The sequence below is a fragment of the Lampris incognitus genome, chromosome 2 (genome assembly GCF_029633865.1).
Source record: "Lampris incognitus isolate fLamInc1 chromosome 2, fLamInc1.hap2, whole genome shotgun sequence".
NCBI lineage: Eukaryota > Metazoa > Chordata > Actinopteri > Lampriformes > Lampridae > Lampris > Lampris incognitus.
In genome coordinates, this window is record NC_079212.1 from 85,648,989 (window position 1) to 85,671,800 (window position 22,812).

General features: G+C 44.5%; 2 protein-coding genes across 5 annotated transcripts in view; one reads left to right on the top strand and one right to left on the bottom strand.

Moving 5' to 3' along the window:
• The window catches only part of LOC130106812 (low-density lipoprotein receptor-related protein 1-like), a 187,923-nt gene extending 185,914 nt beyond the window's left edge, over nt 1-2,009 (top strand). For all 3 annotated transcript variants that reach the window (XM_056273068.1, XM_056273069.1, XM_056273070.1), the window contains one exon: nt 45-2,009. In XM_056273068.1, the coding sequence (XP_056129043.1) occupies nt 45-185 (141 nt within the window). In that variant the 3' untranslated portion in view covers nt 186-2,009. The remainder of the gene's footprint in view (nt 1-44) is intronic.
• A 3,737-nt stretch (nt 2,010-5,746) lies between these two features.
• On the bottom strand, nt 5,747-17,381 carry LOC130107293 (uncharacterized). Of its 2 annotated transcripts, XM_056273820.1 has the most exons (7): nt 17,260-17,381; nt 16,862-17,029; nt 9,148-9,343; nt 8,848-9,011; nt 7,637-8,755; nt 6,847-7,064; nt 5,747-6,602 (listed from the first exon to the last, which is right to left on the bottom strand). In XM_056273820.1, exons 2-7 carry the CDS (start codon nt 16,889-16,891, stop codon nt 6,533-6,535), a joined length of 1,797 nt encoding a protein of 598 aa, XP_056129795.1. In that variant the 5' UTR covers nt 16,892-17,029; nt 17,260-17,381; the 3' UTR covers nt 5,747-6,532. The 2 variants fall into 2 exon arrangements, with proteins under 2 accessions (XP_056129795.1, XP_056129796.1); XM_056273821.1 differs by lacking the exons at nt 8,848-9,011; nt 16,862-17,029; nt 17,260-17,381 and having other exon boundaries at nt 9,148-9,318.
• Between the last annotated feature and the right edge of the window lie 5,431 nt (nt 17,382-22,812).

A 22,812-nucleotide genomic window follows, 5' to 3' on the forward strand; every position in this document is an offset into this window, starting at 1 on the left:
TGCGGGTCGTCGTTTATCTAACGGTCTGATCTGAATCCCCGCAGCCCACCAACTTCACAAACCCAGTCTACGCCACGCTGTACATGGGAGCCCATAACAGTCGCAACTCGCTGGCCAGCACAGACGAGAAGAAAGAACTGCTGTCTCGAGGGGACGAGGAGCCTCTCGTGGACCCGCTGACATAAGACTGCTGACCGGCCTGGGTTCACGTGCTATTCCAAACACCCGTCTTCTTGCCTTTTAACGAAAAAAACTGAGAGAAAATTGACAAAAAGTGTGAACACTGTATAAAATGTACAAAAATGAAGGACTACTTTTGTATGTGATGCAGTATTATATTTTGTTCTTCTGAGATTCCTCTGGTCAAAAATGAATTAACCTTTTCTATGAGAGATTTTTAATTAACACGTGTCCCTTCCCCTTTACCCAGATAGCCACTACCTCTGTGCAACACGAAATGGAAACCAGACAATTAGAGGCAAAGATGTTGTCATTGGAGCGATTTTATTTTTTTCTTATTTTTGTATGAATTGTATAGAGAAAAGCATTGTTCCATTTCACCAGTGCCCACTGTGTGTTGTATGTTCACTTTGAGCGGGAAAAGGTACAACTCAAGGTTTTGTAAATCGGCGCCAACGTTGTCTTGATGACAGCTTGTCGGCCAGGTTGTGAGACGGAGGCAGGATCACACCGTTTGTGTATAGCACATGTGTAACGTGTATAATGTCGGTACCAGATGGCAACTACGCAATTTCCAGATACTTTTCTCAGAGAATAATGTTCATGAAATGATTGTGTTTTCCTCCTTGCACACGACTCCTGTTTTACAGTACAGTAGTGCGCGCGCACACACACACACATATATAATGTGTGTGTGTGCTGCAAGATGTAAAGCAGGTTGATATGTCGTCATTTTTACCACATCCTGTGGTGGTTGGAGCAATGAGAGGCATTGTTTCCAGTGTGCCGTGGGAGTTGGGAGAAAGAGGAATGTGGTTTGGGGTAAAAACATTCCAGGGCAGGTCACGGATGGGTGGGGGTTAGATTGAGAAGGTGGAGGCTGGTGGTGTTGGTGTGGGTAGGCGGTGGCTGTAGCGGGCCAGCAGACACGATGAAAGGGACAGACCGCGGCTCGTCTGATCGACGGGTGATGAGAGTTGTGTGTGTGTCGTGTCGTTTTGTGTTGTGTTGTGTTGTGTTGTGTACCCTGAGGTGGGCTGTCACAGGGCTGCGTTTCAAGTGTGTGTCAAAGAACTCTTAAGTTAAGGAAACAGGAGGAGAAAGGGAGTAAGTTGGGTTTTACTTTGCTCACGTTATTTCTGCCGTATTTTTAGGGGAGGGGTGGGGGGGGACTGGACAATGTCCATCTGGTCTTCTCGGCAGACTGGTACGTCTGTCCTTTCTAGATTTGGAAGATCAGGGTCTGTGCTCTTTGCAGTCTTCTAGTGACTTGGTCTCATGCGGATTTCTTTACTTTTCGGTGCGCAGCGTTCCTCTGTTCTTCCTGTAGCTGCTCCTTGCCCCCCCCCCGTAGCCCCGCCCCCATCCGTAGCCCCGCTGCTGCCGCTGCAGTCCCTGACGTGCTCCTCGTGCTCAGCCTTTATCTCCAAAATGCTGCTTCTGTCAGAAAGGTGGTCAGCCATATTTTACTGCATGTGAGGAGTAACAACAGTCTTTAATGTAACTACAGTAACGAGCCCCTCTTCCGCTTTCTTGTCAGCAAGTGTTGCGTTGATTTTACGCTGTCACGCGTGTGTAACAGAGAAGAGAACAATCATGTTACCTACCGAACCTGTTTGCAGAATCATACATGCATTTTTAAAATTACGTTGTTTGATTAGTCCTTGTTTTTTAATGAAAAATGACACATAGCTTTTGTAGTACACGATGCATGGAGGCTCAGACTTTCTTCTGGCAAGAGAATAATGTTTTAATTTTTGCTGGAGTACTTTACAAACTAAATACCATTGTTATAAATAAAGTTTTAAAAACTGTACATAAAACTACTACACGGCTTTTGTCTTCTTTTACAGGAATGCTGATGTCATTATGTCTTGTATTCTGGACGTGATTTTATGCAAAGAATTACTACTACTACTACTACTACTACTTTCGGCTGCTCCCGTTAGGGGGCGCCACAGCGGATCATCCGTTTCCATCTCTTCCTGCCCTCTGCATCTTCCTCTGTCACACCAGCCACCTGCATGTCCTCCCTCACCACATCCATAAACCTCCTCTTTGGCCTTCCTCTTCTCCTCTTCCCTGGCAGCTCCATATTCAGCATCCTTCTCCCAATATACCCAGCATCTCTCCTCCACACATGTCCAAACCATCTCAATCTTGTCTCTCTTGCTTTGTCTCCAAACCGTCCAACCTGAGCTGTCCCTCTATTATACTCGTTCCTAATCCCGTCCTTCTTCATCACTCCCAATGAAAATCTTATCATCTTCATCTCTGCCACCTCCAGCTCCACCTCCTGTCTTTTCATCAGTGCCACTGTCTCCAAACCATATAACATAGCTGGTCTCACCACCATCTTGTAAACCTTCCCTTTAACTCTTGCTGGTACCCTTCTGTCACAAATCACTCCGGACACTCTTCTCCACCCACTCCACCCTGCCTGCACTCTCTTCTTCACCTCTCTTCTGCACTCCCCGTTACTTTGGACAGTTGACCCCAAGTATTTAAACTCATATGCCTTCGTCACCTCCACTCCTTGCATCCTCACCATCCCACTGTCCTCTCTCTCATTCACGCATATGTATTCTGTCTTGCTCCTACTGACTTTCATTCCTCTTCTCTCCAGTGCATACCTCCACCTCTCCAGGCTCTCCTCCACCTGCACCCTACTCTCGCTACACAATGTCATCTGCAAACATCATCATCCACGGAGACTCCTGCCTGATCCCGTCTGTCAACCTGTCCATCACCATTGCAAACAAGAAAGGCCTCAGAGCCGATCCTTGATGTAATCCCACCTCCACCTTGACCCCATCTGTCATTCCAACCACACACCTCACCACTGTCACACTTCCCTCATACATATCCTGCACCACTCCTACATACTTCTCTGCCACTCCTGACTTGCTCATACAATACCACACCTCCTCTCTCGGCACCCTGTCGTATGCTTTCTCTAACTCCACAAAGACACAATGTACCTCCTTCTGGCCTTCTCTATACTTCTCCATCAACATTCTCAGAGCAAACATCACATCTGTGGTGCTCTTTTCCTGGCATGAAACCATACTGCTGCTGCTGTTGATCATCACCTCTCCTCTTAACCTAGCTTCTATTACTCTTTCCCAAATCTTCATGCTGTGGCTGATCAACTTTATACCTCTGTAGTTGTTGCAGTTCTGTACATCGCCCTTGCTCTTGAAAATCGGTACCAGTATGCTTCTTCTCCACTCCTCAGGCGTCCTCTCACTTTCCAAGATTGTGTTAAACAATCTAGTTAAAAACCCCACTGCCGGACTCGACGAAGCAGCAATCATTGGCAACGCTGTCTTCGGGAGGGGGGCGGAGTCGGCTTGTGTTCGTGAATGCGTCTCTGTGTGTGTCGGAAAAACAGTGGTTCGGCTTGGATTCGCCTTGTCACGAAAGTGGGGAGGCGCTTTCCTTCGAGACTGCCGGCCGGAGAGATGCAGTTGGCGAACGCATGCAATACGAGGGTGGGTGTTTGAATTAAAATAGGGATCAATTGGCCACTAAATTGGGAGAAAAAAGGGAAAAATCAGAAATAAATAAAAAAAAAAAACCCTGCCATCTCTCCCTAAACACCTCCATGCCTCCACAGGTATGTCAGCAGGACCAACTGTCTTTCCACTCTTCATCCTCTTCATAGCTGCCCTCACTTCCTCCTTTCTAATCCATTCACCATCCCCACGTCATCCAACCTTCTCTCTCTCTCTCGTTTTCTTCATTCATCAGCGCCTCAAAGATTTATGATCTACGTATCTGATTTGGCAAAGGTTTTACACTGGATACCCTTCCTGACTCATCCAGGCTTGGGACCGGCACTAAGGATGCATTGGCTTGTGCCTCCTCTGTGGCTGCTCTGTGGCTGGGTTATTTAATGCCAGCAATTACAGTGAGTTAAGTATTTAACAGGTGAATGTTCAGATTAAAGTATCCCACAACAATATATATATATACACTACCGTTCAAAAGTTTGGGATCACCCAAACAATTTCGTGTTTTCCATGAAAAGTCACACTTATTCACCACCATATGTTGTGAAATGAATAGAAAATAGAGTCAAGACATTGACAAGGTTAGAAATAATGATTTGTATTTGAAATAAGATTTTTTTACATCAAACTTTGCTTTCGTCAAAGAATCCTCCATTTGCAGCAATTACAGCATTGCAGACCTTTGGCATTCTAGCTGTTAATTTGTTGAGGTAATCTGGAGAAATTGCACCCCACGCTTCCAGAAGCAGCTCCCACAAGTTGGATTGGTTGGATGGGCACTTCTTTGAGCAGATTGAGTTTCTGGAGCATCACATTTGTGGGGTCAATTAAACGCTCAAAATGGCCAGAAAAAGAGAACTTTCATCGGAAACTCGACAGTCTATTCTTGTTCTTAGAAATGAAGGCTATTCCATGCGAGAAATTGCGAAGAAATTGAAGATTTCCTACACCGGTGTGTACTACTCCCTTCAGAGGACAGCACAAACAGGCTCTAACAGGTACTATTTAATGAAGATGCCAGTTGGGGACCTGTGAGGCGTCTGTTTCTCAAACTAGAGACTCTAATGTACTTATCTTCTTGCTCAGTTGTGCAACGCGGCCTCCCACTTCTTTTTCTACTCTGGTTAGAGCCTGTTTGTGCTGTCCTCTGAAGGGAGTAGTACACACCGGTGTAGGAAATCTTCAATTTCTTCGCAATTTCTCGCATGGAATAGCCTTCATTTCTAAGAACAAGAATAGACTGTCGAGTTTCAGATGAAAGTTCTCTTTTTCTGGCCATTTTGAGCGTTTAATTGACCCCACAAATGTGATGCTCCAGAAACTCAATCTGCTCAAAGAAGTGCCCATCCAACCAATCCAACTTGTGGGAGCTGCTTCTGGAAGCGTGGGGTGCAATTTCTCCAGATTACCTCAACAAATTAACAGCTAGAATGCCAAAGGTCTGCAATGCTGTAATTGCTGCAAATGGAGGATTCTTTGACGAAAGCAAAGTTTGATGTAAAAAAAATCTTATTTCAAATACAAATCATTATTTCTAACCTTGTCAATGTCTTGACTCTATTTTCTATTCATTTCACAACATATGGTGATGAATAAGTGTGACTTTTCATGGAAAACACAAAATTGTTTGGGTGATCCCAAACTTTTGAACGGTAGTGTATATCAACAAGTTGATATATATATATATATATATATATATATCAACTTGATATTCCGCTCCTCATTAGTTGAGCACTTATAACACCATTGACAGTTTCGGAGAAACCCCCCCCTCCCCGCTATATATATATATATATATATATGTGTGTGTGTGTATATATATATATATGTGTGTGTGTGTATATATATATATGTATGTGTGTGTGTGTATATATGTGTGTGTGTTTGTGTGTATATATATGTGTGTGTTTGTGTGTGTATATATATATGTGTGTATACATATATATATGTGTGTGTGTATATATATGTGTGTGTGTGTATATATATATATATATGTGTGTGTGTGTGTGTGTGTGTATTTAGTGAACCAACAAAAGACACAAACTCCAGTCTTTTAAACAAGTTTTATTCTTATTGTTTTATCTTGCTTTAGATTATTTTAAGGGAGTCCCCAGGATTTTCAAACAAGATGGGTAGGGGGTGGTCCGCAGGGGGGCTGTGCCCCCCCCCATCCAGAAGGCATAAAAATTTGCAATAAAGAAAGCCATTTGCTGTAATTTCCTGCACTGCAACTTAAAAACATAATTTCAATAAAAAGCAAACACATTGGTAAGTTCCAAATAAAGTATTATTTGGAACTTACCAATGGTGGAGGAGGGGGGGGGGGGGGGACACAAAGTGGCGCTGATGCGTTGTCACAGTGGCACTGCGCCCCTATACCATTCTTTAGGGACAACCCTGTATTTATTTATTGGCAATTACTTTAGGGGATGACATGCGTCAAGGGGCCCGGGCTGGATTCGAACCCAGGCCGCTGCAGTGAGGACTCAGCCTTAGGTGGTCTTGCTCTACCAGGTGAGCCACCCGGGCGCCCCCTAATGTTTTATTCTCATTGTGTGTCTCAGGTGTAAAGCAACAAACAACCCAAACCCAACAAATCAAGGCTATTAACGACTCACTGACAGGTGAAGATGAACACATGCAGCCAGGGTCACAACGATCAACAATACAGCACCCGCGTTACACCGGGGCCTCCAGAGTGATTCAACCTGAACTTAGCAGAACTAACAAAGAGAAGAACAGAGTACAGAACTTTTAAAATTAACATGGATCTTGGCTCCTTCTGGTGAAATGAGACTTGCAGCTGCAGTCCCTACTGGCTCATTCTCATCAAGTCTTCATTCAACGCCTTTGGCCTTCAGCTCATCCCTCACTCTCCCCAAGTAGCCTGGGTCAGGATACCCAAAGCTGTCGAGAGGAAAGCAGAACAGTCATACTGGTGGAATCATACTGGTGGAATCATACTGGTCATACTGGTGGAATCATACTGGTGAAATCATACTGGTGGAATCATACTGGTCATACTGGTGGAATCATACCGGTCATACTGGTGGAATCAACTACGAGTCAAGCAGATCTACTGGGCAAAAGATCTGTCCATATTAAATAACCAGCAGGTCACGGCTACATTTCAGAGACTGGTCTGCGGTACCTCTGTGGTCCTCCAGTAGTGCTGGTCTTGTGGTGGATGTCATTCCAGGTCACCTGGTTCTCTGCTCCAGTGGTCCTGGATGTCCCAACAGTGAATATCAGCTTCTGCGTAAATGCTCTTCTCAAAAGCTCTAGCACCTCCTTGCCTTCTGTGTTGTTTGGTAGATACGCTGCTCTTGAAATGCCAGAATAAGGCATCCCGGGTTTCGGATGTTTTTTCTGATGGGGGAACCCACATACAGGAAAGACACGGGTGACATCCAAAACTCATTTGCTTTGGTCAACATTAACATTCAAGCATGTACAATTAACATACAGTGATCAATAAGGTGCCCCCCCCCCAATTGTATCCTGCCAATTACCCCACTCTTCTGAGCCGTCCCGGTCGCTGCTCCACCACCTCTGCCGACCCAGGGAGGGCTGCAGACTACCACATGTCTCCTGCGATACATGTGGAGTCACCAGCCGCTTCTTTTCACCTGACAGTGAGGAGTTTCACCAGGGGGACATAGCGCGTAGGAGGATCACGCTATTCCCCCCAGTCTCCTCGAACAGGCACCCTGACTAACCAGAGGAGGCGCTATTGCAGCGACCACGACATATGCCCACATCTGGCTTCCCACCCACAGACACAGCCAATTGTGTCTGTAGGGACGCCCGACCAAGCCGGAAGCAAAACGGGGAATTCGAACCAGCGATCCCTGTGTTGGTAGGCAACGGAATAGACCGCCACGCCACCCGGACACCCAGTAAGGTGTTTTTTGCTTTAACTGATGGTTGAGGACTTTTACCGTTTGTACTCCACTTGGAATTTTGTAGGTGATTGTTATCTTGCCGCAGTTAGGAAATCCAGGGAGTGAATACTGGTCGTAGGAGACGGACATGTGTCCCTCAGGCTGGTTTCCCTCCACCTTCCCATACACGCTTTTACACATAGGACAGATGGGTCCCATGCTTTGCTCTGAACGTAGCAGACACTCGGCACAAAACTCGTGGGTACATTTTAGCTTCTTCTTGTTGGTAAATGTATCCATGCATATGGGACATGTTTCCTCCGCTGTAGCGCCTCCTGCTGTCCCTCCCTCTTCCGTGGATGCTCTAGCAGCGCTCCTCGCGTGGTCCGGGACCAGCGAGGAGTGGCTCATGGTTGACGTTGCCACCTTCTGATAGAGGTGAATCAGAGCTCTGAGAGCATGGCACTCCAGGGCAGCCGCCTCTTTATCGTGTGCAGATTTGGGTTTCACGTTTACGTGGCCCCGGGATGTGGCCGCTGCCACGAATTCCACACCAAACTTAGCCCTGATGTCAGCTAGTTTCCCACCAAAGGCAGCATTCATCGCCTTCCAATGGTTTTTGTCCATCGTTAGCCCCGAAGACACCAAATGGTCTTTGATGTTCATGGCGATCTTTGGTGATGTGTCTCGAGACCCCAAAGCATACAGCCCAGCAGACGGGTCGCTGTTCACCAAGTTGTGCTGTGGTGTTTTTAAGCACCTCCGCACGTCGTCCAGACTCTTGCGTGGCCCACGCACTGTGATCTCGTCAGGGGACAGCATAAGCAGCAGCTTGGCGTTTTCTTGCACAACTACTCTGAACATGTCTTCCAAATTCCTTCGATCTACATGCTTGAGAGGAAAACTGAAGCCACTGGCGTCACCTAAACACTTCTGGATGAGGTTTATGACGTCAGAGAGAGCCTTATCTGGATCTCCTGCAGCTCTTGGGTCTACTTCAACAGACAGCTTTACTTCAGCCACGATTCTCACTCTGTTCTGTCTCTCGATACGCTTCATCTCCTCTTTGTAGACCTGGTCCACGTACAAGAAGTGGCCAAATGGGAGTGTGCAGCTCCCCGGCTCTTCTCGGCCTACAGCAGCTCCAGTGCCCCCTTTCTTTTCATGGATGTCCATCTAGGGTAGAAATGTTACTTATTATACGTATCTAGTTGACAAACATATCACTTTTGTATTTTATTGAGATCAATTTGCTGCACAGTACATACATCCTCTCTGGCTGATGGTACCAATGAAGAAACATCCGCTGAACGACTGTGGGATGTTGGATGCCAGGGTATTTGCCCTACTTCAGGGTAAAATGTTACTGAAGCAGACGTGTTATCTTTGAAGCTCAGTTTGATCTCTCGCAAGCTGAGAAGCTCTTCAAGGACTTCCAACAGCAAAACAAGCACGAGGGGCAGAAGAAGCAGTGGGACCGTATTTGTAGAGGCATTAGTCAGGCACTGTGCTGGCTAACTGACATTTACTGCTACAGCAAACCAAAGAAAAACTCAATATGGACATACCTTTGGCTGGTTTGATTCCCAATGCAATGTGTCCATCTTCCTCTACTTTTAAATAAGTGCAGCTTACATCTTTCCTCCATTTGTTGAACCACTTCTGGAGAGCCAGTTCTAGTTTCTGTGGGGGTTTTTCATCTTCCCATCGCACACCGATATAAACCCGGGCTTCATCTGTGTCGTTTGCTGGTGTTGTCATGTCCTGAAAAACGATAATGAGTGATTGAAAATCATTTCATTTACAACACCGGTCAGCCATCATTGAGTTTACCAGTCATTAACACGTCAGTACACGCTGGCAAAGTGGCGTCCTACTGAGGGGGCTGCTTGTCCTTGTACAGACATCCCCGCTGTGCAGTCCAAGTTTACTGACTTTCATTCCTCTTCTCTCCAGTGCATACCTCCACCTCTCCAGGCTCTCCTCCACCTGCACCCTACACTAGCACAGCTTGTTATTATTCCCTAGCATACATCTCTGTGCGACATGAGCATCTCTCAACTAACAGGGAAAGTGACATGAAGAAGTTGGCCAGACTCCTAATGTCCACTTGCTGAATGAAGAAAGTGCCCTATACACAATCTCATACTGACGATTAAAATAACTGTTACCCCAACCTTGACTTTACTCAAAAGACTGCACATTCATAGTGAATTTACGACTATCCTAATGACATGACAACCGGGTGCTACCTACATGAATAGAGCTTTCGCAAACCCACTGACCAGACTGCTTGATTGTGTGTTTCTCTGCATCGTGTTCTGGATCAGTCTGTTGACTGACTTTACCACCCTGCCTACTCTTGTCCTGATGTGACCCGCTGAACTACTTGGTGGTAGTCTGTCAGATTTTAAGACTACCTCAGTGGTTTCTCCTTTGGCTGCTTGACTCTCTGGAAGAATGTTGCCCAGTTGTGGCCATTCACCACTGTGCTTCATGGCTGCTATCCATATCTGTTTTGGTGTGAAGCTCTGTCTCATCTCCGTTCTTCGCTTCGACACTAACACATGGTTCCATACTAATACTATCCACCCTAACACTGCCATTTGTCTGTGGCTTCTGAATGGCTGGTTCAGGATTATCAAGGGCCACTTGAAGGGGTTCAGAAGGTGTATGTACGCTCTCTCTGTCTGAAGAGTCTTCCTTGTATTAGTGGATTATTTTGAATCAGAAATTTCTGATTCTGATTCAAAATAATCCACTAATATGAGATGTCCAATTCCAATTAATATGTCACCTATTAGTAGCTCTAAAGCTCTGCCTACTACTGATCACTTCCACAAGATGCTTAAATTTGGTTTCATAAATATCAGATCACTGTCTACCAAAGCCTTACTAATAAATGATCTGATTCTTGAACATAGTTTTGATATGATTGGGTTATATGAAACATGGCTGAAACCAAATGTTTTCCTTCCCTTAAATGAAGCTCCCCCACCTGACTATACTTATGCCCATGAAGCTCGGGCAAATAAACAAGGTGGGGGTGTCGCCTTAATATTTAAGTCCATTTTTCAATTTAACTTCTAAACTTGAATCTAAATTCCAGTCTTTTGAGGCTCTTGTTCTAAGCCCGTCTCCCTCAGCCATGAAGAGACTCGGCTCAGTCCAGATTGTGATCATCTAACCTCCTGGCTGTTACTCCCTATTTCTTGAAGAATTTGGAGAATTTGTCTCAGGTCTTGTTACTCATTCTGATGAGATTCTAATTCTAGGTGATTTCAATATTCATCTGAATGAGGCTGCTGGTCCTCTAAGTAAAGCCTTTCTGGCACTAGCTGAGTTTGTTCAAGAGTTGACTCATTGCAGTGGTAACACCCTCGACTTGGTTTTATCTAAAGGGATAGCTGTTTCTGATCTGAATGTCTTGCCGACCACATCTGCTGTGTCAGATCATTTTCTCATCAAATCTGAAGCATTATTGGCCTGTCCAGTTAATGTCGGCACAGATGTAATTGCCACTCGCCACATTGGTCCATCCACTATAGCTGCATTTGGCCAGCAGCTGCCTGAAGTCTTGGCTCCTTTCACTGCAGCGACAGACTGTTGACAATCTCACTAGTGACTTAAATGTGGCCCTAGTCTCTAGACTCCTCGATTCAGTTGCACCTCTCACTACCAGAGCTAGGCAACTAAAGAGGCCTACGCCCTGGTTTAACGATGAGACACGTGCTCTTAAGTGGGCCTGCAGGAGACTGGAACGCAAATGGTGAAAATCTAAATGAGAAGTTTTTAACATATCTTGACTTGAGTGTTTATTGAAACACAAGCATGCATTGCCCCTGTGAAAGAAGCATATCTCTTGCTTAATCAATATTACTAAACACAACCCCAGATTTCTCTTTGACACTGTCGATACATTTACTAAAAAGCAACCGTCTATTACCTGCTCACTATTCATGGCCCATGAGTTTCTAGGTTTTTTTCTGCAACAAGGTTGATGAGATCATAAACAATATTAGTTACAAGCCAGGTATGCACTGGAGAGAAGAGGAATGAAAGTCAGTAGGAGCAAGACAGAACACATACGTATGCGTGAATGAGAGGGAGGACAGTGGAATGGTGAGGATGCAAGGAGTAGAGGTGACGAAGCCGGATGAGTTTAAATACTTGGGGTCAACTGTCCAAAGTAACGGGGAGTGCAGAAGAGAGGTGAAGAAGAGAGTGCAGGCAGGGTGGAGTGGGTGGAGAAGAGTGTCAGGAGTGATGTGTGACAGAAGGGTACCAGCAAGAGTTAAAGGGAAGGTTTACAAGATGGTAGTGAGACCAGCTATGTTGTATGGTTTGGAGACAGTGGCACTGATGAAAAGACAGGAGGTGGAGCTGGAGGTGGCAGAGTTGAAGATGCTAAGATTTTCATTGGGAGTGATGAAGAAGGACAAGATTAGAGGAAGAGAGGGACAGCTCAGGTTAGATGGTTTGGAGACAAAGCAAGAGAGACAAGATTGAGATGGTTCGGACATGTGTGGAGGAGAGATGCTGGGTATATTGGGAGAAGGATTCTGAATATGGAGCTGCCAGGGAAGAGGAGAAGAGGAAGGCCAAAGAGGAGGTCTATGGAAGTGGTGAGGGAGGGCATACAGGTGGTTGGGGTGACAGAGGAAGATGTAGAGGACAGGAAGAGATGGAAATGGATGATCCGGTGTTGTGACCTCTAACGGGAGCAGCCGAAAGTAGTAGTAGTAGCAGACATATTGACCATCGGTTGTACACTACTTTTCATGATACATTGTGGGATACTTTGAGTGCACTATATAGGATATAATAATTCTCACTACACATTCGGACACCACTACAAAACGGCTAACTCACTATATAGTGGACTGTACAGTGAGTGATTTCGTACACAGGTGTCTGAAATTCAGATTTGACCAGAAATGTCAAGCGCTTTGCGTGGCTGTTGAAGGTAAAAAAGCACTGTATAAAATGCAACTTGACTGGTTGATTGACAGTGTGTTTGTCCTCACTTCCCCTTGATCCCATCCACTATGGGGACTGGCTAAACCTATAGCGGAATATGCAACGTCAATCTTGTTTAAAATCTACGTGTGCTGCTGAGCCACTAGCGGGGTAGAAGTGGTCCTTGTATCCGACTGAGTTCTGGGAAACAGACATTGTTGGTGCGCTTCTTCGGAGTGGGTAGGGAAATAAAGGGTCCGGGGAAGGAGATGATAGTGCAGCTCAGCTTCAGCATCCAAATCTGTTCATTTTGAATGAATGCATGTATGAAATAGGCAACTTTAGTGTCAAATCACGTTCCTGTCATGACAACATGGCCCTCGCTGACAGATCAATCAATCAATCCATCAGTCAAGTCGCATTTTATATATCGCTTTTCTAGCCGCAACATGGCAGACTGGCCGGGCCGCTAAAATATTCTAAATACAAAGCCGGGCCACGGTGTAAAAAAAGGCTGGGGACCCGTGAACTAAGGTAGAGGCGGCGGCATGTCAAGAGAACAGACGCTAGCAGAGGAGCGGGCATGTGGACTGTCACATTGAGAGAGACCCAATTCATTTTTTCTTTCTGCACCTGCACGAATGTTTACTGAAGCGGCTTGGTGGACATGAGGGTGGGTTCCGTTGTTTGTTTTTGCTGGTATCTATAAACTTTAACCGACGTATGAGTTTAGAAAAATAAAATCTATTCATCATACTGTATGTGGCTTCTTAAGTGTATTATAAACTATATACACCACAGAGTCACCCCCCCCCTCCCATTGTATCTGGCCAATTACCCCACTCTTCTGAGCCGTCCTGGTCTCTGCTCCACCCCCTCTGCCGCTCCGGCGAGGGCTGCAGACTACCACATGCCTCCTCCCATACATGTAAAGTCACCAGCCGCTTCTTTTCACCTGACAGTGAGGAGTTTCACCAGGGGGACGTAGCGCGTGGGAGGATCACGCTATTCCCCCCAGTTCCCCCTCCCTCCTGAACAGCCGCCCCGACCGACCAGAGGAGGTGCTAGTGCAGCGACCAGGACACACACACACATCCGGCTTCCCATCCAGTTTACACAGTCGCTCCCAAACCTGCCTGAAATACGGCCAGATGATGATGAACCACGGACTGCCGAAACATTTGCATTAACCAAACGGTCCAAACTCAACAAAGGCTACAAATTCTTCATCGAACGGTACCTGTTTGATTATGCTAAATAACTTATGTTAAAGGCAATAACTTTAACTCATAGTCAGAAAAAAGATCTTGAGAGAGAGAGAGAGAGATCTCGAATTCAACTAAATAACTTGTGGAAAGATGACGCTATCTCAACCAATCTGAAAATGAAGATACTACAAACAGTCGTATGGCCAGGCAGGATATACGGAAGTGAAGGATGGACTTTGCCTAAAATAGATGAAAAGAAAATCAATGCTGCCGAAATGTGGTTTTGCCGTCGTTTGCTGAGAACAGGTTGGATAGAGAAACGAACAAATGAAAGTGTGCTACAACAACTTGGAACAAATATGATCCTTCTGTCGACCATTCAGAGACGAACACTACAATATTTCAGCCATGCTCTGTGTCAGAAGACCTGCAGTATTATGAACAATAGACGGACGGACGGACGGACGGATGGATAGACAGACAGACAGACAGACAGACAGATAGATAGATAGATGGATAGATAGACATACAGACATAGCCAGACAGACAGACAGACAGACAGACAGATAGATAGATAGATAGATAGATAGATAGATAGATAGATAGATAGATAGATAGATAGATAGATAGATAGATAGATAGATAGATAGATAGATAGATAGATAGACAGTCAGACAGACAGACAGAATCATAGTCATAATCATATGACTATGATTAGCTAGTCTTAACGTTACCTTTTGAAATCACTTCAGGTTGAGCATTCCTGCATTTTCAGAAGTCGTCTCTACATCATGAGTCGTCTACGGCGCAAACGGAAGTGAAGATAATAACCTGCTTCGCGGAAAGGCGCAAGTTAATTGACGCCATTGTGAAAAGGGCCTATTGTGTCTGCAGGGATGCCCGACCAAGCCGGAGGTAATGCGGGGATTCAAACCGGCGAACCCCGTGTTGGTAGGCAACGGAATAGACGGCTACCCTACCCGGATGCCCCCACAGAGTCTAATTTTAAAGTTTATGCCCTACATCGGACCCATTTTTACCCAACTGTACACCAAGGCATGACTGGTTGACTGTCGGGTGTTTCACACTGTGTACATTAACTTTATCCAATACATAAAGATGATCCGCTGTGGCAACCCCTAACGGGAGCAGCCGAAAGTAGTAGTAGATTTCACCACAAAGCTGGAGTATTAAAAGATGTTTGTGAATAATCTAAGTTGACACTAGCCACCATGACAATATAGCGTCAGTGATGATGCTATATTGTCATGCAAATGACACGGTAACGTCAACTGTAAGTTTGTGTTTTTAAGTTCAAGGCCGACTGCCAATCAGACTGGCATGTTGTGGGCATCACCACATCTACCTGCTGTTTCTGGTGCAATTTCAGAATAAACAAACACATACCAGTGAGTCATCATCACTTACCATAACCAAAAGTGAAACTTACTTATGTGTTACATAAGTGTGGAGTACAAAATAGGGATAGACATAAAAAAAAAAATCTTAACCGCTCCTTTAAATATCTAAAACAAACCACCAGTACTCATCTTCTTCAGCAATCTTCCACATCGTAACACAATCAACACATTAATTGGCATTGTTGTCATTCATTGAGGGAATTTTTTTTCCACGAATAATTTGTCCTGTATCAAGACTATTCTGTTCATATACAAAACAATATTCTGTCCAGAGATGTGAATACATGCCTTTAGCAGGCTGTGCAGTCTTGCTGTGAGGAGCTTGGAGTAAATGTGTTAACCAGCTACCGTGATCTGCCTCAAGGGTGTGCAGATGTCTAGGCTTTACGCTTTTGTCTCAAACAGCTTAAAACTTGTTAATTTAGCTGCCGAAATTAAAAATAATAAGAACGATAATCTACTTATCATATGGCCATGAAACATGATATTCTTTGCTGAAAACTGTTGTAAAATGGCAGCTTAAAACCTTTTTTTAACAAGTTTCCCGGGGGAGCATGCCCCCCCCCACAGGGTTTTGTTCCCCCAAAATAAAAGTCTCCTACGCCCTTGAATCTACATATCAGATGAAGAAGGTAAACCATGCTTCCGGTCTACATGATTCCAGGACTCACAAAGGCAGATATTTCATGTTTGTTGTTTTGTTTTGTTTTCCAAACGCTAACAAATGGAGACATTCCCTCATCATGACCTGTACACCATAGAGAAATAGACACCACAGAGCAGTAGACACCACAGAGAAGTAGACACCACAGAGAAGTAGACACCACAGAGCACAGAGCAGTAGACACCACAGAGCAGTAGACACCTCAGAGCAGTAGACAGCACAGAGCACAGAGCAGTAGACACCACAGAGCAGTAGACACCACAGAGAAGTAGACACCTCAGAGCAGTAGACACCACAGAGCAGTAGAAACCTCAGAGCAGTAGACACCACAGAGCAGTAGACACCTCAGAGAAGTAGACACCACAGAGAAGTAGACACCACAGAGAAGTAGAGACCACAGAGCAGTAGACACCACAGAGCAGTAGACACCACAGAGCAGTAGACACCACAGAGAAGTAGAGACCACAGAGCAGTAGACACCACAGAGAAGTAGACACCTCAGAGCAGTAGACACCACAGAGCAGTAGACACCTCAGAGAAGTAGACACTACAGCGCACAGAGCAGTAGACACCACAGAGCAGCAGACACCACAGAGCAGTAGACACCTCAGAGAAGTAGACACTACAGAGTAGACACCACAGAGCAGTAGACACCACAGAGCAGTAGACACCTCAGAGAAGTAGACACCACAGAGCAGCAGACACCACAGAGCAGCAGACACCACAGAGCAGTAGACACCTCAGAGAAGTAGACACTACAGAGTAGACACCACAGAGCAGTAGACACCACAGAGCAGTAGACACCACAGAGAAGTAGACACTACAGAGCAGTAGACACCACAGAGCAGTAGACACCACAGAGAAGTAGACAGCACAGAGCAGTAGAAACCACAGAGCAGTAGACACCACAGAGCAGTAGGCACCACAGAGCAGTAGGCACCACAGAGCAGTAGGCAGAACGCCCTACCGCTCTGTGGACGGTCAGGGTTTGGAATATAATCACCCCGTCCATGGGCCCGTCATGACGTACCTGGCTGCCGTTGGACACGCTGTTGGACATGCTGTTGGACACGTTGTAGAGACACACACGGGAATCGGTTCGGCGGGTCACTCAGGATGGATGTGTACGAGAACAGAACCAAGAGTCCGCCGGCTGATAAAGGGCGAAGTTGGGGAGTAAGCGCCGCTCCTCGCGAGGCTGTGGAGAGAACAGAGGCGTCACGCGCCGGGCAGGGCAGCGGCAGCGGCAGCGGCAGCAGCAGCGGCTGCTGCCCCACTTTCACTTTGTTTGCGGACTCCTGCGACGACGCGTCTGTAGCCGCGAACTCTTCTCAACTTAAACTCGTTCTCATGGCAGACCTTCTGCCTGACGTGCTGGTGTGGAACCTATCGGACATGGCGGCAGGCGGGAAATAAACGTCTGCTTACCTCTCTGTCGACCCACCGCACCGCACCGCACCGGAGCGCTTCCTCAGAAAGGAAACCGAGAGTGAAGCGCCTTCGCTTTCGGCTTCTCCGCCTCCTCCTTCTTCTTCTCTGGAAATGATCCCCGTCCGTCCACACGATGCTACTTGCGGCTACGGCCGATAGTGGTCGCCAGAGAGGACCATCCGTTTCTTCTTCTTTTTCTCTCAGTCATCCGTTTCCACCTGTCCTGTCGTGGTTTAGCCTCTAACTACGGTGGCCCTGAGGTGCCACTGCAACAAGGGCGCAGAGACAGAAGGCAAAACAACAACTTTCGATAACAGATTAACAAAGGCAGACACACGATGACATGCTGGACAACCGAAAGACTGGGGACCTACTTCTGATTTGTTACTGGTCACAATCTGTGTGTGTGTGTGTGTGTGTGTGTGTGTGTGTATATATATATGTGTGTGTGTATGTATGTATGTATGTATGTATTTATGTAGGTATGTATGTATTAAATGTTTTCCCTGTATCTGTGTTGATATATATATATATATATATATATATATATATATATATACATATATATATATATATATATATATATATATATATATATATATATATACACTACCGTTCAAAAGTTTGGGATCACCCAAACAATTTCGTGTTTTCCATGAAAAGTCACACTTATTCACCACCATATGTTGTGAAATGAATAGAAAATAGAGTCAAGACATTGACAAGGTTAGAAATAATGATTTGTATTTGAAATAAGATTTTTTTTACATCAAACTTTGCTTTCGTCAAAGAATCCTCCATTTGCAGCAATTACAGCATTGCAGACTTTTGGCATTCTAGCTGTTAATTTGTTGAGGTAATCTGGAGAAATTGCACCCCACGCTTCCAGAAGCAGCTCCCACAAGTTGGATTGGTTGGATGGGCACTTCTTTGAGCAGATTGAGTTTCTGGAGCATCACATTTGTGGGGTCAATTAAACGCTCAAAATGGCCAGAAAAAGAGAACTTTCATCTGAAACTCGACAGTCTATTCTTGTTCTTAGAAATGAAGGCTATTCCATGCGAGAAATTGCTAAGAAATTGAAGATTTCCTACACCGGTGTGTACTACTCCCTTCAGAGGACAGCACAAACAGGCTCTAACAGGTACTATTTAATGAAGATGCCAGTTGGGGACCTGTGAGGCGTCTGTTTCTCAAACTAGAGACTCTAATGTACTTATCTTCTTGCTCAGTTGTGCAACGCGGCCTCCCACTTCTTTTTCTACTCTGGTGAGAGCCTGTTTGTGCTGTCCTCTGAAGGTAGTGTACCGTTCAAAAGTTTGGGATCACCCAAACAATTTTGTGTTTTCCATGAAAAGTCACACTTATTCACCACCATATGTTGTGAAATGAATAGAAAATAGAGTCAAGACATTGACAAGGTTAGAAATAATGATTTGTATTTGAAATAAGATTTTTTTTACATCAAACTTTGCTTTCGTCAAAGAATCCTCCATTTGCAGCAATTACAGCATTGCAGACCTTTGGCATTCTAGCTGTTAATTTGTTGAGGTAATCTGGAGAAATTGCACCCCACGCTTCCAGAAGCAGCTCCCACAAGTTGGATTGGTTGGATGGGCACTTCTTGCGTACCATACGGTCAAGCTGCTCCCACAACAGCTCAATGGGGTTCAGATCTGGTGACTGCGCTGGCCACTCCATTACCGATAGAATACCAGCTGCCTGCTTCTGCTCTAAATAGTTCTTGCACAATTTGGAGGTGTGTTTAGGGTCATTGTCCTGTTGTAGGATGAAATTGGCTCCAATCAAGCGCTGTCCACTGGGTATGGCATGGCGTTGCAAAATGGAGTGATAGCCTTCCTTATTCAGAATCCCTTTTACCCTGTACAAATCTCCCACCTTACCAGCACCAAAGCAACCCCAGACCATCACATTACCTCCACCATGCTTAACAGATGGCGTCAGGCATTCTTCCAGCATCTTTTCATTTGTTCTGCGTCTCACAAACGTTCTTCTTTGTGATCCAAACACCTCAAACTTGGATTCATCCGTCCACAACACTTTTTTCCAGTCTTCCTCTGTCCAATGTCTGTGTTCTTTTGCCCATCTTAATCTTTTTCTTTTATTGGTCAGACTCAGATATGGCTTTTTCTTTGCCACTCTGCCCTGAAGCCCAGAATCCCGCAGCCGCCTCTTCACTGTAGATGTTGACACTGGTGTTTTGCGGGTACTATTTAATGAAGATGCCAGTTGGGGACCTGTGAGGCGTCTGTTTCTCAAACTAGAGACTCTAATGTACTTATCTTCTTGCTCAGTTGTGCAACGCGGCCTCCCACTTCTTTTTCTACTCTGGTTAGAGCCTGTTTGTGCTGTCCTCTGAAGGGAGTAGTACACACCGGTGTAGGAAATCTTCAATTTCTTAGCAATTTCTCGCATGGAATAGCCTTCATTTCTAAGAACAAGAATAGACTGTCGAGTTTCAGATGAAGGTTCTCTTTTTCTGGCCATTTTGAGCGTTTAATTGACCCCACAAATGTGATGCTCCAGAAACTCAATCTGCCCAAAGGAAGGTCAGTTTTGTAGCTTCTGTAACGAGCTAAACTGTTTTCAGATGTGTGAACATGATTGCACAAGGGTTTTCTATCATCAATTAGCCTTCTGAGCCAATGAGCAAACACATTGTACCATTAGAACACTGGAGTGATAGTTGCTTGAAATGGGCCTCTATACACCTACGTAGATATTGCACCAAAAACCAGACATTTGCAGCTAGAATAGTCATTTACCACATTAGCAATGTATAGAGTGTATTTCTTTAAAGTTAAGACTAGTTTAAAGTTATCTTCATTGAACAGTACAGTGCTTTTCCTTCAAAAATATGGACATTTCAATGTGATCCCAAACTTTTGAACGGTAGTGTATATATATATATATGTTTGTGTGTGTGTATGTATGTATGTATTAAATGTTTTCCCTGTATCTGTGTTGATATATATATATATATGTGTGTGTGTGTATGTATATATGTGTGTATGTATGTATGTATTTATGTAGATATGTATGTATTATATGTTTTCCCTGTATCTGTGTTGATATATATATATATATATATATGTGTGTGTGTGTGTGTGTGTATGTATGTATGTATGTAGGTATGTATGTATTAAATGTTTTCCCTGTATCTGTGTTGAGTGTGTGTATATATATATATATATGTGTGTGTGTGTGTATATATATATATATATGTGTGCGTGTGTGTATTTATGTATGTATTTATGTATGTATGTATGTATGTATGTATGTATGTATGTATGTATGTATGTATGTATGTATGTATGTATGTATGTATGTATGTACGTATGTATTAAATGTTTTCCCTGTATCTGTGTTGATATATATATGTGTGTGTGTGTGTGTGTGTGTGTGTGTGTGTTTCTTTTAACAAAGTTTTATATATATATATATATATATACAGATACAGGGAAAAAAAGTTTTAATACATTGCAGTACAGGCCTGTTTCATGCGACACGCACTCATCAGCTGCTAATTTTTTTAAAATTATTATTAATCAAAATAAGTGCAATTCAAATAATACAATGCACAATGAACAGATGTACAATAATACAACGAACAGCAGGATACAAAGAAAACAAAGCATGCTCCACAAAGGAAAAAAACAAAAAGTAAAGGTTGTGTAAAATGAAATAGTATTAACGGGGGGGGGGGGGGCTCAGTACAGTATTTTCAGGAAGACAAAATAGTTTCACAAATGTTTCTAGTGTTGATGGCTTTACTGTGTTTACTGCTTTCGGGAGTATCTAAATATTGGTCAAAAATGGCTTTGCAGATGAAGAAGTTGGGTTTACGGGCAGAAAATGTGCTGGTATGGATATGATATTTACCAAAAATTAAAAGAAGATTAATCATAGTCATCACTACCCTGATCCACCCTGATCAGGTGGGCTTTATCCCCAAATGTAGCTATGCTGCAACATCAGACGCCTGATAGACATTATGTGGGCCACTCGTGATGCGAACTTCCCCTCAGCGGCCATATCTCTGGATGCAGAAAAGGCGTTCGACAGGGTTGAGTGGCTTTACCTATTCCTCACCCTGGAGTCATTTGGTTTTACCAATACATTCATCACCTGGATACAACTCCTGTACACACATCCCAAAGCTGCTGTGCAAACTAATGGCCTGATCTCACCCTGGTTTGAGCTAGGTAGGGGGAACAGGCAGGGCGACGGCATCTCTCCAGGCCTATTTGCACTTGCTCTGGAACCACTGGCGGCGGCCATTCGATTAGAACCAGCATTCCCAGGGATACAAATTGGTCAATCAATATACAAGCTGATGCTTTACGCAGATGACATCCTAGTTCTAGTCTCAGACCCTGAGCGCTCCCTTCCTGCACGGCTTACAATTATAGACAGATTCTCTCATTTATCAGGTTACAAAGTTAATTGGCAACAATCAGAAGCCCTCCCCTTAACCTCGTACTGCCCCAAGACCTTGTTCCAGGGAGGTAAATTCTCCTGGCCCAGCAATGGCATTAAATACCTGGGTGTGACTTTCCCCCCTAAATTAGATGATCTAGTGAAGGTCAACATCGAACCTCTACTGAGTCAATTTAGTGCATACATTGAAAGGTGGACTCCTCTTTACTTGTCACTATGGGGGAAAGCTAATGTTTTGAAAATGACCTGTACACCGAAGTTCAATTACATTCTCCAAGCACTCCCAGTGAGAATCCTGCTTAAATATTTCAAACAATTTGACAAGCTATGTAGCAGATTCCTCTGGGATGGTAAACACCCCCGACTTAATTTGAAAAAGCTACAAAGGCCAGTGGACCAGGGTGGGCTGGGTATCCCAAACTTACTGTTATACTACCAAGCATTTGGTCTCAGGCATCTTGCCCACTGGACTTTACCTCCCGAGAGCCCCCCCCCCCCCGGCTTGGCATCGAAAGTACACTTTGTGATGCTCTCCCTCCCCTCCATCTTATAACCGCTGCACTGCCTACAGAAGCTATGACCCATCCGATAGTTGTCAACATTCAATGGATTTGGAAACAAATCTCAATACGACTCAAATTCAATCCCCACCTGAATTTAGCAGCCAGTATCTGCTTGAATCCCAAGTTGAAGATTGACAAAAAACCATTTATTTGGACACAATGGGCGGGAAAAGGAATATCGGTTATAGGAGATTTATATGATGAAGGTGGTACGATGACATCATTCACGGCGCTTGTGCAACAGTATGGCCTCCCCCAACAGCAGTTCTGGAGATATTTTCAACTAAGACACCTCTTGTCTCAAACTTTTGGGTCTATCTCCACAACCCCATCTAGTTCAGATGTACTGTCGGATATAGTTAAGGTGTTTGGCACAGGCCATGAAGCTTAAAAATATTACTTGTTGTTGACTAAACACTCTGACGGTTTGGGATCCAATTTAAAGTTAATCTGGGAGATCGATCTTAATCTTACCTTTACCAGTAAGGAGTGGGAGAACATTTTAAGGAATTATAAGAAAACATCA

Excerpts from the sequence above, each read along its gene's own strand:
- LOC130107293 (XM_056273820.1), bottom strand. The coding sequence starts at position 16,891 with ATGTCCAACAGCGTGTCCAACGGCAGCCAG. Across the intron at positions 8,756-8,847 it reads TACCATCAGCCAGAGAGGAT|ATGGACATCCATGAAAAGAA; the intron begins GTATGTACTGTG and ends TTTCTACCCTAG. Across the intron at positions 6,603-6,846 it reads ACTACTGGAGGACCACAGAG|CTTTGGGTATCCTGACCCAG; the intron begins GTACCGCAGACC and ends TCCTCTCGACAG.